Source organism: Lathamus discolor, chromosome 3 (assembly GCF_037157495.1).
Source record: "Lathamus discolor isolate bLatDis1 chromosome 3, bLatDis1.hap1, whole genome shotgun sequence".
NCBI classification, from domain to species: domain Eukaryota; kingdom Metazoa; phylum Chordata; class Aves; order Psittaciformes; family Psittacidae; genus Lathamus; species Lathamus discolor.
The window spans coordinates 134,846,785-134,859,607 of NC_088886.1; the positions used below are offsets into that span (position 1 = coordinate 134,846,785).

The 12,823-nt window shown below is 37.7% G+C and overlaps 1 protein-coding gene across 9 annotated transcripts in view; it reads left to right on the forward strand.

Moving 5' to 3' along the window:
* The window catches only part of CPEB3 (cytoplasmic polyadenylation element binding protein 3), a 93,669-nt gene that overhangs the window by 54,943 nt on the left and 25,903 nt on the right, over positions 1 to 12,823 (forward strand). For all 9 annotated transcript variants that reach the window (XM_065671944.1, XM_065671946.1, XM_065671943.1 and 6 more), the window contains exons 5-6: positions 7,048 to 7,215; positions 9,071 to 9,160. In XM_065671944.1, the coding sequence (XP_065528016.1) occupies positions 7,048 to 7,215; positions 9,071 to 9,160 (258 nt within the window). The remainder of the gene's footprint in view (positions 1 to 7,047; positions 7,216 to 9,070; positions 9,161 to 12,823) is intronic.

Below are 12,823 nucleotides of genomic sequence, written 5' to 3' on the forward strand. Positions count from 1 at the left end.
ACCTGAGGAACCATTCCTTCTCTTAAATCTCTTGTGCTCTGAACTTTGGCTTATGAGCACAGTGGATATTTTTTTATTAACTTGCCTCAAATGACACACTGTTATTTTGCATCCTGTGTAAGCAACATCATAAAGTGTGCGTTGGCATTCTTCAGTTGCTATGCTGGATAACTGTCAGCTTTTGGGAAAAGTAATATTTTAATGTAAACACCAGATAAATTAGAGTTCAGAATATGTGTGTGTCTGTACATAGGTATATATGTGTAAAAATTATAATAAACAGTAGTGAAACTTCACCTTCTTTTGGTGTTTAAATGTGATGTCTTTTTTAAATCGGGAAAAGCTGTGACTAGGCTGTTTTCCTACTTAGGTGGATTGCAATATTTTCCCTCTAGAATTTACAGGCACTTGTAAATATACCTTCAGTAAAACTTTTTTTATGGACATAAATGTTATGTGTGTGAGTGCATAAATAAGATAAAAGTAATATTATGCAGTGCAGTATGACATAGAGGTGCTATAATACATCAATGACAACAGTTTATTCTAAAATTTACAGAAGGCCGTGGTAGATTTCTGCCATCATGTACTGTTATCTTGTTCAGACCTGAATGTTTACATTCAGCATATAGTTTCCTTTTCTTAAATAGCAACACAGAAGTCATCTTCATAATGAAGTAATTCATCTATATTCGATTTTTAGATTGGTAGCATTCTGTTTGAGAGACCTCATTCAAATAAATTACTCTCAAAACATGCTGATAGCTATACCTTGATACATGCTTGTGTTTTGGTGTATGGGCAGTTATCAAGACAAGGACTTGCTGTGTGATGCCTGACAGTGATTCTTTGCCATCATAATAAGCAATATGGCTTTAGCAGTGACTATAAAGGAGGAGGATTGTTTTATTCTTGGTGAAATGCCAACTCTAGTACTAATTTTCCCTACTGCTTGCTGTGCAAGAGGCAGAGTCTGTTGCAGGACTTACAAACTGCCTCACTGTGGCTGAATAGTTGTTCACACAAACAGCTTCTACTGCATCATGTTTAACATAATATCCATTGAAAGTTTTTAATACCCCTAATGAAATACTCATGTATTTGGTCTTTCAGTGGTGGGATAAAAAGATGCAGGTGTATGGTGTCTGAGACAGTGCATCTTCAGGGCTTGAAGAAGAAGCTGCTTGCATAGACGAGAGGTTACTAATGCTTGTGCAGAAGGAGATTCAGCCTTGCTCTGGGTAGCCCCTGCGGCCACTCAGCTGTGACAGCCAGGGTTCCAGTAAGCAGATGAGTAGTTCTCAACTATCTGCAATTGCCCCATCATGTAATTGCTCACCAAAGAAAAGTGGATAGGGAAAGCTGAGGGGCATGGTGGGACACCACAAGACATGGTTTTGAAGATGGACGTAGAAAAATTGAAAGTTTCATGGGAAAGAACACCTAGGATATAGAAGGAGGGAACAGGAATGAGATGAAGTGGACTAAGGGGGATCGTAGGGAGAGCTGAAGGAATCACACCTAAAACCTGTGCAAGACCAGAAGGCATGGTGTTAGTTTTGTAAGTAAGAGATGGGGTTGGGAAGGAGGAGCACCACAAATAGTATTGCAGTGAAAAGAGAAAGAAAGAAACCAAGGCTCTGTTGTTACTTATTGCCTAAGACCACTTTCTGTTGAAAAACTCTACCTGATCCCTAGCCTTCCACATTTGAGTACCTTGGAAGGCCACAGATACCTTTTGTAACAGATCAAGGTCCTTGTGTAGAAGACACAGTTTTCCAGATTATTTTTTAGTATTCTGAAATTTCAGATTAAAAAATGCTGCTTTTTTTTTTTTTTTCACTTCCCATGAAACCACAAAATAGCTTCTGCACTTATGACAACACTGTGGATTTTGCCATTGATGCATGTTTCACTGAAATGCTGTATTAACTCTGGTAGTGACAAAGATGTTTTGTCAATCTGTTTTTACTCGTCTGAACACTGTGACTATGGAGTTCATACTGCTTTGGTAGGGTTTTGATATTTACAGACTGTTAATTAATTAAATTGAAACATAATCAAAAGATATGCTCCCAACAGCTAATTAATAAAATGCAAAATGAATTTTTCTAATTAGGATTACTGTTTAGTATGTTTATTGCCTCTCAAAACCATAATCCTGAATTATTATTTTATAGTACTGTAAGCCTGATATGCCTGATTTTTTAAATACCTTTGCTATGTAGAAAACTTGCCCGGCAGGTATGTTCCTTTTTTTTTTTTCCTCCCCCTGGCTGTGTCATCTTCAGACTTTTTCTCTTGTCTTGGGTTGTTTGAATTTCATCTTGCACTTCTTGAATGTCTTTTCCTTCTTTATGGTGGGAGGGGAAAAGAGAAGAGGTAGAAGATACATTTTCTTTGCTTTTGGAGCTCAATCTAATGACAGCTGTACCGACAATTTTCTTCTGTGTTTACATGCAGCCAGGAGCTATGGGCGGAGAAGAGGTAAAAGTATTTACTAAATGTTTTGTTTGCTGAATAGTGGGAGAAATAAATATTTAGTTCTCTTATGATAAGATGTTGCCAATTTTAACATTATTTGACCAGTTGCTTTGTATAAATCAACCTTATGTTTTTCATTTGCAAAACATCTCCCTTTTAATAGCAGCTTAAAGCAATGGTGATCTTGAGCCGATAACTTCAAGTGTGTTACTATTACTAGTGAACTGGAGGACGACTGAATGTAAAAACTCTTTCATGATGCACATTTATGACTTGAAATGCGTAGTGGTCGAAAAAGATTATTCTCAGCTTTGTATTTTTGGTATAAGTGCAATGTTTAGTGCATTGAACATTTCAAAAATACTTCTTAGATGGAACATCTTTCACTGAATATCACACTTGAGTATTACACTGGAGGTAGAATCAGCCTTAGATACAACATTGTGAATACCAATACTAGTAACTGTCCTCAAGAGTGAATATTGATGATGATAATAAAAGATACAACATTTGAGCACATTTTAACTTTATTTTATCATAGGCAAGCCTTAAAAAATAAAAGCAGACTGAAAACATTTACAAGCATTCAGTGCTACATAGTTTATTCTGAGAGATTAATGGACAATAGCAAGCTTGCTGACTACCAAGAAAGCTACTAATGTAGCTTACATTTATGTGCCATTGGTTACACAAGCAGATTTTTAATTGAGAAAATAGCAGTGAAGATTGCAGGTTCTAACAATTAGGGTTGGTCAGTGCCATCTGTCTGGGGTACTTTGGCATTAAACTTCATTTTATCATCTTTTTTTCATATGTATTCTGTGACAGCTGTGCATGTGACGTTGCTGCCTTTTTAAAATGTACAACTTGCACCAGGTTTGTGAAGAAACCTGGAGACAAACCTAGCCGTATAGGCAAACCAATAGCATACAACTTGTAGTTCACACATCTGTATGGATGGTAGTAGGTTATAAAAGCTACACTAGCACAGATAATAATATAGAATTTGAGATGGCTTTGGTCAAAGCTGGTTTTAGTGTTTGACAGCTAAACAAAAAGAAAATAGGTTTTCCCCACAAACTTACTTTCCTATTTTTCCCTGCCTCCATAGAACAGGCTACTGTTAACAGATGTTGATGATAACAGATTAGATGTTGAAAGCATCCTAATACTCATACTTTTTCAGTGGTCTTATGGTACTGAAACAAATTGGCAAACATGCGGAGTATATAATATTGTATACTCCCTGTGCAGTAAACAGTTTAATTTCATTTTAAGGTTGCAGCAAGCTTTTCCAGGTTAATCAAATGGCACCAAAGTTAGGGAAGGAGGTGGTAATCAGTTGGACACTATTACCTGCTTGCAGCGCATGTTTATCTGTAGAAGTGAAATACAGTGGTGTGGCAGTAACTGTGATGAATACAGTGTAGGCTGTTTTATAGAAATTACAGTGATGACAAAACAGGGCAAACAAGTTCTGAATGTGCTGGGCTTTCAGATTTTTTTTTTTTTATTTTTTTTTGCCCTACCAAAAAGCATGTTTCACTCCATAATGAGTTTCCTGTGTGAAAGTCAGGCTTTTCTGTAGTAATAAGTAGATTTATGTGTGTGTGTGTGTGTGTGTGTCTTGTCATTAATGTTCGGGGTTTTGTGACTTGCCTTATTCGTACAATATGAAAGTCTGTGATACTCATGCTTTTTCATTACCTTGAATTTTAGAATGCTGTTTTGAGCTTTCTTTAACATTAAGAAACATGAAATTCTACAAGTCTATTAAAAACATGATGCATTGTATATAAAATATTCTCGTATATCTCTCTCTACTATTGTTTTTTCCATTTGCATTGTTGTAGTATGCAGAGTACTCAGAGGCAAATCTGTGCAGGGAGTCATGTTTATTACATGTGGATATTGTACTTAGCATTTAATTATGTCACTGTGACTAAGCATCTTCAGTGGGAAGGTTTTGTCAGAAATTTCTTGGGGCTTGCCATAACCTATCAGTTCTTTGCTTGATCCCCAGTTTTCTTTGAGTAGAGGTGAGCATTTCCTTGTAGGTATCGTAGTTAAAACCGTTGAGTCATGTTGCTTTAGATACCTGGCTTTTAACTTTTACAACCAGTTTTTCAGGTATAGATACCAGCACAGCTGTGGGAAATCAATGCAAAATCTATTCTGCTGCACTGACAAGGGCACAGGACTAAAACATAAGGCATCTAGTGGTTTTCCCACAATACTCTCCCAGAGATTTGCCTCTGAGGGTTTCTTGAGGTGATGTCTCAATATTAATCACTTCAGAATGGGTTTTTCTAATGTTCTTGCTCATTCCCTTTTTGAACTTACATAAACTTTCCAGCATCCTAAGAAGCCTGTGTCAGGGGGTTCCACAGCTTGACTTGCTTTCAGTCTTGCCATGTACTGATTTTATTCAGTGCACTTTTAATTTTGCCCTTACTGGAAGAGACAGTGAACAGTTATTCCCTATTCCCTTGTCTGTATGTTTTCCATTATTTTAAATACATACTTCATACATGTAATTATAATTTTTTAGGTCATCTTTTGCATTTACTTCAGTACAGTGCTTGCAGGCTGTCAGTCATTTGGCGTAAGAGGAGAAATTTTGGTTTTTAAGCTGCTGTGCATTTTTATTTCCTTCAGAACTCAGCACTTGTTCAGCCTCCTCTGTGCACCTGTGTTTTAGTTGAACACATCGTTCTAGCATCTATTAATTTCATATGTCAACTTCCACTAATGGCTCATGTTTGGTTTATTTTTTACAAGAAGGTAGGTTGGGGGGTGCGTGGGAATTAAAAGATTATTTAGCTTCTTAGTAATGTCAGTCTTTTATGGATATTTTCTCATTTCTTACTTTTCAATGTGTTTTCTGATTCAGTATTTTTACACAGTTTTAGCCTTCCTATTATTATTTCTCTCACGCATGTGTTCTCTTTTAAGCTGAAATGCTCATGTTTATATATGTGCATGACCTGTTAGTCCATTAATGGGATATTCATCAAATAGTCTTTCCTGGTTTATGCTCTAAACCCACCATTTTTTACAACTAATTATACTAGACTTTAAAGTGTAGATCCTTCTCCGATTGTGGCATTTACCCTTTTTTAATGTCGGTGCTTAAAAGCACAGTAGGTTTTTTTTTTTTTTTCAGTGGATTTTTGTACCTGAGAATTCTCTCAATGTTGTGCATTTTATATACTCTTTCTATTCAAGACTTTCCCAGTGCTTGGTGCTTATGAAAAATCAGACTGATGTTCTGTGTCAATCGCATCTTTGCTTGTTTTTGTTTGTTAGCGTCTTTTCCATTTGGTGGATTGCTGCTTCTTTTTGTAATCTGTCCTTTACTGCTGGAGACTATTATTGATATTTTCAGTGTATACATTTTTCTGAATACTGTCCCTTTGCATGTTTTGATTTTTCTTCTTGCCCCTTGCTGTTGATAGGAGTATGGCGTTAATTCTTCCTTAGGTCTTGCTGGAAGTCACTTTCATGTGATCCATTACCCTTGAATTAAATTATGTGCCCCCTATAAACTGTTTGTATCAAGTAATTATAATTCCATCCCTGAGAGCAATCCTCCATGACATGAGGGGAGAGTTGGCATTCTTAGAGCTGAGATGGGGTTCCCATTTAGACATCTGTCTACATTGCAGGATTTAATTTTCAACTCTGCTATAAGGAATTATTACGTTTTGATGTTGGCATGTTCTAGTGTTGCTTATATAGAAACTTTGAATATTTCTTAATCTTCTGGTTAATAAATCTCTTCTTAAGGTAATGTATGTGTACTTTGGTAGTAAGCAACTAGTTAATTGCATCAGATGATCACAAGTTAAATTAATTTTCATTAACAAACTGAATAGCAGCCATTTATACTGCTTTTTATTAATTCATTACTGAAAGGGTGTTTTAACACTTGACAGGCTGTCCTAGATAACAACTTTCACCTTCAAGTGCAATTTATTTAATAAGATTTTAAAGATACTTTTTTTTCTTGTTAGATAAGCATCTTGCTTCACCTACAGGTTTAATATCCACAACACAAGGCTTTTCTGTGTTTATCTTGCTGTTTCCCCCCCTACTCAGACTGGTCCTCTATTCACTCAAGGGGGAAGTGATGCAGCCCTTGTGTTTAGGACCCTGTAAAGCACTCTGAAGGAAATTGTCGTGCACTTAAAGATCATTCCTTCAAGATTTGTTACAGAAGATTTAAATCCCTAAGAACTATTTTGGAATTTAAATCTTACAAAAGTTGTTTCCATAGTTATGACACACAATTACATCAGATAACTGGCTGGTTTTCACCGCTAGTCATTTGCAAGTGTTTGTTTTAAAGCTATATTAGGTTTATTGTCTTGTAAGAATAATATAGTCTTGGAAAAACAGAAGCAAAACTAATGAACATCATTTGGATAACTGGACCCCTTAGCTGGGCCCTTTTATATAAATTCTGTTAAAGCGGAACATTAAAATAATAACAATTTTTTCTGAAATATTTAATTCTCCAGGAAACAGCGTTAACTATAGATACTACAAAATCTGTTACAGGTCGGTCTTCACTCTTTCCTTTTGAAGATGGCTTCCTAGATGACAGTCATGGTGATCAGTCTTTATCATCGGGTCTCAGCTCTCCAACACGCTGTCAGAATGGCGAAAGAGTGGAACGCTATTCTAGAAAGGTGTTTGTTGGAGGTCTTCCTCCTGACATTGATGAAGGTACTGTGAACAAGTTACATCGGTGAGGTGTGGGAATTGGCTTTCATACAGTTACTTTAAAAAGGTCTGATTTTCCTAAAAACAAATGTATTTTCACAGGTATGTTGCTTGTAGTGCTCTTAGCATTATTTAAAGCAAACACCACCACCTGCAGCACCTCAGAATTTAACTGATATTCTCTTCTGCTGTAGATCAGAGGAGATGGACACAGAAATGCCTTCATAGCAGGTCATTTAATGTGCAATAGCAGCAAGAGTTCCCATGTATGTAAAGTGGGAAAGCTGAAAAAGGGAACTTTTTGGTTACTGTCACTCTGTAGTGTTTCCCAGTTTTTTTAAGAAGATGTGTTTGACTTCAAGGACATTGTTAATACAGTCCTTACCAAAATAAACCAGGTTTTAATCAGCTCTTATATCAAGCATATATGCAGTGTTCAGTTAACAAATGTAGTGCACTTAATATAGTTACAAAATAATAACGAGCTTAGTAGGTATGGTCAGTTTTTTTCTCCATCCCAGTCAATTTCTGTTCTGTTTATGTGTGCCCCCACCCACACTGACTCCCAGACCAAAATGACAAGTTTTGTTATATTTTTCATAGTACAGCTGGAATACACCATTATCTGGCTTTAATTGGCATATATAGGGAATTTGAGGAGGCCGTATAATGAAGAGAGGGATCTCTGAATCTGATCTACTAAACTGAAGCCTAAGTGACATGCAATTTTCATAAATAAATTGTATGAGTTGCCAGTCTGTGGTTTACAAACAGCTCAAATACACTCCCCGTGTCACATCATGAGTTACAGGACTGTTGATACAGGGACTGCTACGTAATCTGGATCCCCAGCTGTAGGAAGCAGGAGACCAACAGGTACAATTGATGTGAATGTTGCTGGGTCACTCAGAATAAAAATACATGCCCAGCCTACCCTGCGAGGAAGTAACATGGGCCCCTGGGAGCAATTATCCCCTTCCATGAGAGGTCTGCTCCAGTAACGCCTTTTTTCCTTCAGCTCCCGTGTTGCGCAATATGTGATTTGTGGCTGTAGTCACTTGGAAAATCTTATGAACAGCTTATGGGGTGAGATAAACTGAATGCATTTCAAATAGCAAGCAAACAATTGGAAAACCACTGCCTTAGTCTTCAAACTCTTCTGACAGATTGTTGCTCTGATCTTTTTAGCATCACATTAGAGAAAGTTTTAAAGTAATTCTTTCTTTAAAGCACATAAAGAAATTCATTGATGGAAAAAAAAGATTTTTTAAAAATTAACATCAAACATTTCTTTTTTTTCTAAAGCATTTGCAGGTAGAACGGAGTTGTCCTACAGGATAGTTTGAGATGTTTGTCCCTCAGTGTTACTAAATTGATGTTTAAAGAGCAAAGAAATAACTTGGTAATTCAAGGCAGATTTCCAGAGGGGATGAGGAAGGGGAAGTCCACACAGTCACATGACCTGACACAGCCTGCTTTCTAGGGCATGCTGCAAGGAGTGGCCATGCTGATGTGTAGCTCCTCTGTCAGTCTCATGTGGCTGCATCTGACCCTGCTTTGTGGCTATAATTAGAAATAGATCGCAGCTGAAGCATATTCACTTCTGATAGATCATGTTTGCATTTAATCCTGCTGAAAACTTGCATTAGTGGAATGTAAGGTTACTTTTTTTAAGCAGCTGTGTATAGCATTAAGATGGAAGAATATTTAGGCAATTCTGTATGTGCACTACTGCAGTTCTTACTTTTCTTCATAGGTGTAGAAAATAGTCTGGTTTTGGGGATTTTTGAAAGTAAGAATTTTTACTTGCCACTGTCAGTCTTCAGTTTCTCTAAGGTGCCTCATTTGTTTTTTGTAGATGAGATCACTGCCAGCTTTCGTAGGTTTGGACCTCTTGTGGTGGACTGGCCTCACAAAGCTGAAAGCAAGTCATATTTTCCACCTAAAGGTAATTAGTTTAAAATACATTTATGCAGGCTCTTCTGGTGAAAGGAAACAATGTCTGCAATGTGGCAATCCATTACAAAGAAAAGATTTGACTCTTCATGACGAATTTTGTCTCTTTCAATAAGCATGTTTTCAGCAGTTGTAGTGATGGAAAAAACACAATTCAGTGACTGAAATGTGGTCCTGCATGTGTACTTTTCAGCAAGCCTGCAGTCTTTGAATCATGCCTTAACATATATTAGCTTACTTTAGAAGGCAAGTTGCACAAATTTCCTAGTGCAGATTCTGTTGCAGTTTGCATACTGTAGAAACTATAGGCATAGTAGCTGGAAGTCACTGGTGAATTGGGTATGCAGTATTTTGTAGAGAAGTATGAGTCCACCTTGTATATGCTCTGGCCCAAGAAGCTGTGATGCTGCTCAGAATCACAAGGTCTGCAACAGGGCTCACAGAGAGCTGAACTGCAGGAAGGAACTCTGCTGAGAGAGATGGCATCATGCACCACAGTCGCAGAGCTTGTAGGTGGGAGCTGATTTGTTTCAGGGTGGTTTAGAATGTGTGTACAGGTGAGGCAATTTTGCATGTGTCAGCAAAACACTATGCAGACTTGTTCTGGTTGAGAAAGAACAGTTTATGGGAAACCTGTTTGGGAGATCATGATATATGCAAGATCAGATTGTTCTTACTGCATCCCAGTCTCTCCTATGATTTTGTATTACACTATAGACATTTTATTCTCAGTCACACGTGCCTCTTGCATATACAGTTTGGGAGTTGACTTGTGATCTGAAACTGTGACATGAAGTTAATCAGAATTTGTGATCTATATGTTAAGATTTTCTGTTCTCTCTGACCCTGAAAGCTCCAGATTGCTCATTAAGGGCACTGCTCATTTTGGCAGAACAATGGGCTGTTCAGTTAGTGAACTAGCTAATACTACAGTATTTTGATAGATGTATTTTGACTGTAAAAACCACACAAATAAAAGCCAACTTAATTTATCTGGAAACTGGAGGGCTGGAGGCAAGATAACTGTGACAGACTCTTCCCCTGGAAACAGTATTTGAAGCACTTAAAACCAGAACAAAACCGCATCCACGCTGCCTCTTTCCTGTTCTGTTCTCACAACTCAGCCTTGCTGAGAGTAGTTATTATGCATAATCTCTTCTTGAATTTAAAAACAGAAGAAGCAAAAAGAAACCCCAAGCCAGCAACAAAACACCCCTAACTTCAAAAAACCCACATATAATCCTAAGGAAAATTGGTAAAATACATGATTTTCCCTTTTAATTTTATTTTTAGAGGCCTTTAGGGTCTTCCTGGCTCATGAGTTTGGATTGTACCTGCACTTAAAAGTTAAAAAAAAACTAACCAAAACGGTAAACCCAGCTTCTTCTTGTCCCTAATATCTCCTAGTAATCTGCACTTCTTTTCTTATTAATTCAATAAGTAACTATTCATGGTAGGTCAACATGGGACTTCCAGTTATGATCTACTTCTGTATCTGACAGGAGACTAGTTATACCTCGCCAAACATGTAAAAATGTTTTTGGCCAAGATCTATTTTAGCAGAAGACAAGGGAACGCAGCCTCACATCTATTTTTGTCATGATTCTAATATAGGAAACAGTCTTCAAAGCCCCTGCCAGTTGTCCTGAACGTCTGTCTGAAAGTGCTAAACAACAGTCAATCCCAACTGTTCCAGATTTATTTATAACTTACTTCTTAGTTATCAGTCGGGGCTGCAGCATCATACGTCCTGCATTCCTGTCTTTGAGATTCACTTACAGTCGTGTTAAGCTTGGTAGGTCAAATGAACTTGATTTACTCTGATCCCAGAGAGGCAGCATCTCTGTAGAAAATAGAATGTCTTTGACCAGCAGTCAAAGGGTAAAGTTTGAGTATGTGTTATAATTTTTTCACAGCACTTTGGTCTATTTTATATTTATAAGGAGCATTTATTTTCCAAAGCTATTATGGAGTCATTGACAGAAGCACCACAATAAAATGTCTCCACTGCTGGTTTTCATTAGAAGTTACTTTAAAATTGTCTTTAAAAAAAACCCCACAACAACCCAACCAAACAAAACAACCTTTTTTATTTTAAGCTGGTTTGATGCATTATCAGGCGTGTCTTTAAAAAATAGAATGAAATGAAAAGAGATACCTGAAATTATGCTTGGTGCAAAATTCAGTGACATGACTTACTCAGCTGGCAAATACTCATGAATTCAAATGTTTTCTCCCCACCTTTTTTAGATACCTTTATTTCCGTGTTGCATTGCTAGTCTTTAAATTCTCTGACATTTTGAATCTGATTCAAGTGGAAAATATGACCCCCCCCCAAAAAAAGGATAAGTTATAGAGGAGAGAATGAGTTGGGTTTTGTGTGCTAGCCATCTCAAAGGAAAACAGGAGAAAAAATGGATTGTTGGAATGCAGGGGAGTTTATATGGAGGCTAATCTTTTTTCATATATTAATAAAGCCTGGCCTTCAAGGCTTCTCCCACCTACTTGAATGTGCCCACTGGCAATAAAAGCAAACCCTGCTCTTTCTGAAAATAAGCCATCACCTCCAGAGAGACTTCTGTGCCCTTTTGATGGACAGCCTGTTTCATTACTCCTTCGTGTGTGTAGGGTCAGGCCAGTGGGCAGTGTCTGGACTTACAGCAAAGTTCAGTATTCCCTTGTTTGTTTGCTTTGATAAGCATTCAGAAGGAGGTTTGGAGAGGCCAGCATGAGTAGCTGCTGCCAAGAGTCGGCACAGTCAGCTGTTTTACACTGGAGCCATTTTACATCATGTCTTTCTCTTTTCGTATTTACATCCAGGTGATGACATACCTCACAGTCCCGAATGTATTAATGCAGATTTGCAATTTCCACTTACTGGTATATTTTATCGTATTTGTGGAATGTTTCCTGTGTTGGTGCAATATCTGAATTCCCTTATAGTCACCCTATATTAGGAGCACTTTGTTGATATTCTTAGGACTAGGAACAAAAAGCTGCAGGAACTATTAGCCATGGCTTAATCTGATCAAGAATGAAATCTGAAAGATTAAAATGTTGTTTACAGTCCTTCATGACCTTCCCCACCACTGTCACCCCACCAGGGTCTTTATCTGGTTAGTTCAGTAACTTAGGCCACAGATGTGTAGTGACTTCTAGCAAGCTGCTTTAGCTAGTTCATTAGTTGGTGTGGTTGATTAGCTTAGGTGTGCAGCACATGTAACCTGTTTTCAGGACTAGCTGGAGTCCAGAAACATTCCTGCAGTGTTGAGATTGAACAAAGGTTTTCCTGGGTTTACCATTTAACATCCTGAGCAGGATGGTGTCACCTGGAGTTGTGCTTTGGCACATTACCTCAGATCTAGTGCTTGACATGAAGGACGTACAGTTGTGTGTGAAATACATGGAACTGTAATCTCTGGCATGGTGAGTTACACCAGGGCTTATTTCAGTGCAGTGCCAGCATTATGATTTTGGACCTTGGGGGTTCACAGATCAACATGGATGTGTCCACACCATATTCCTCAAGCATGTCTGTACTGTCTGTATCATGTTTTCCTGTTTTGCCAGACACTCTAGGTTTTTATTACCCTTATTGAATCTTGCCTGACACCATGAGCATGTTTGGGAAAGTGTTATGGCTTGGTCAGTGGCC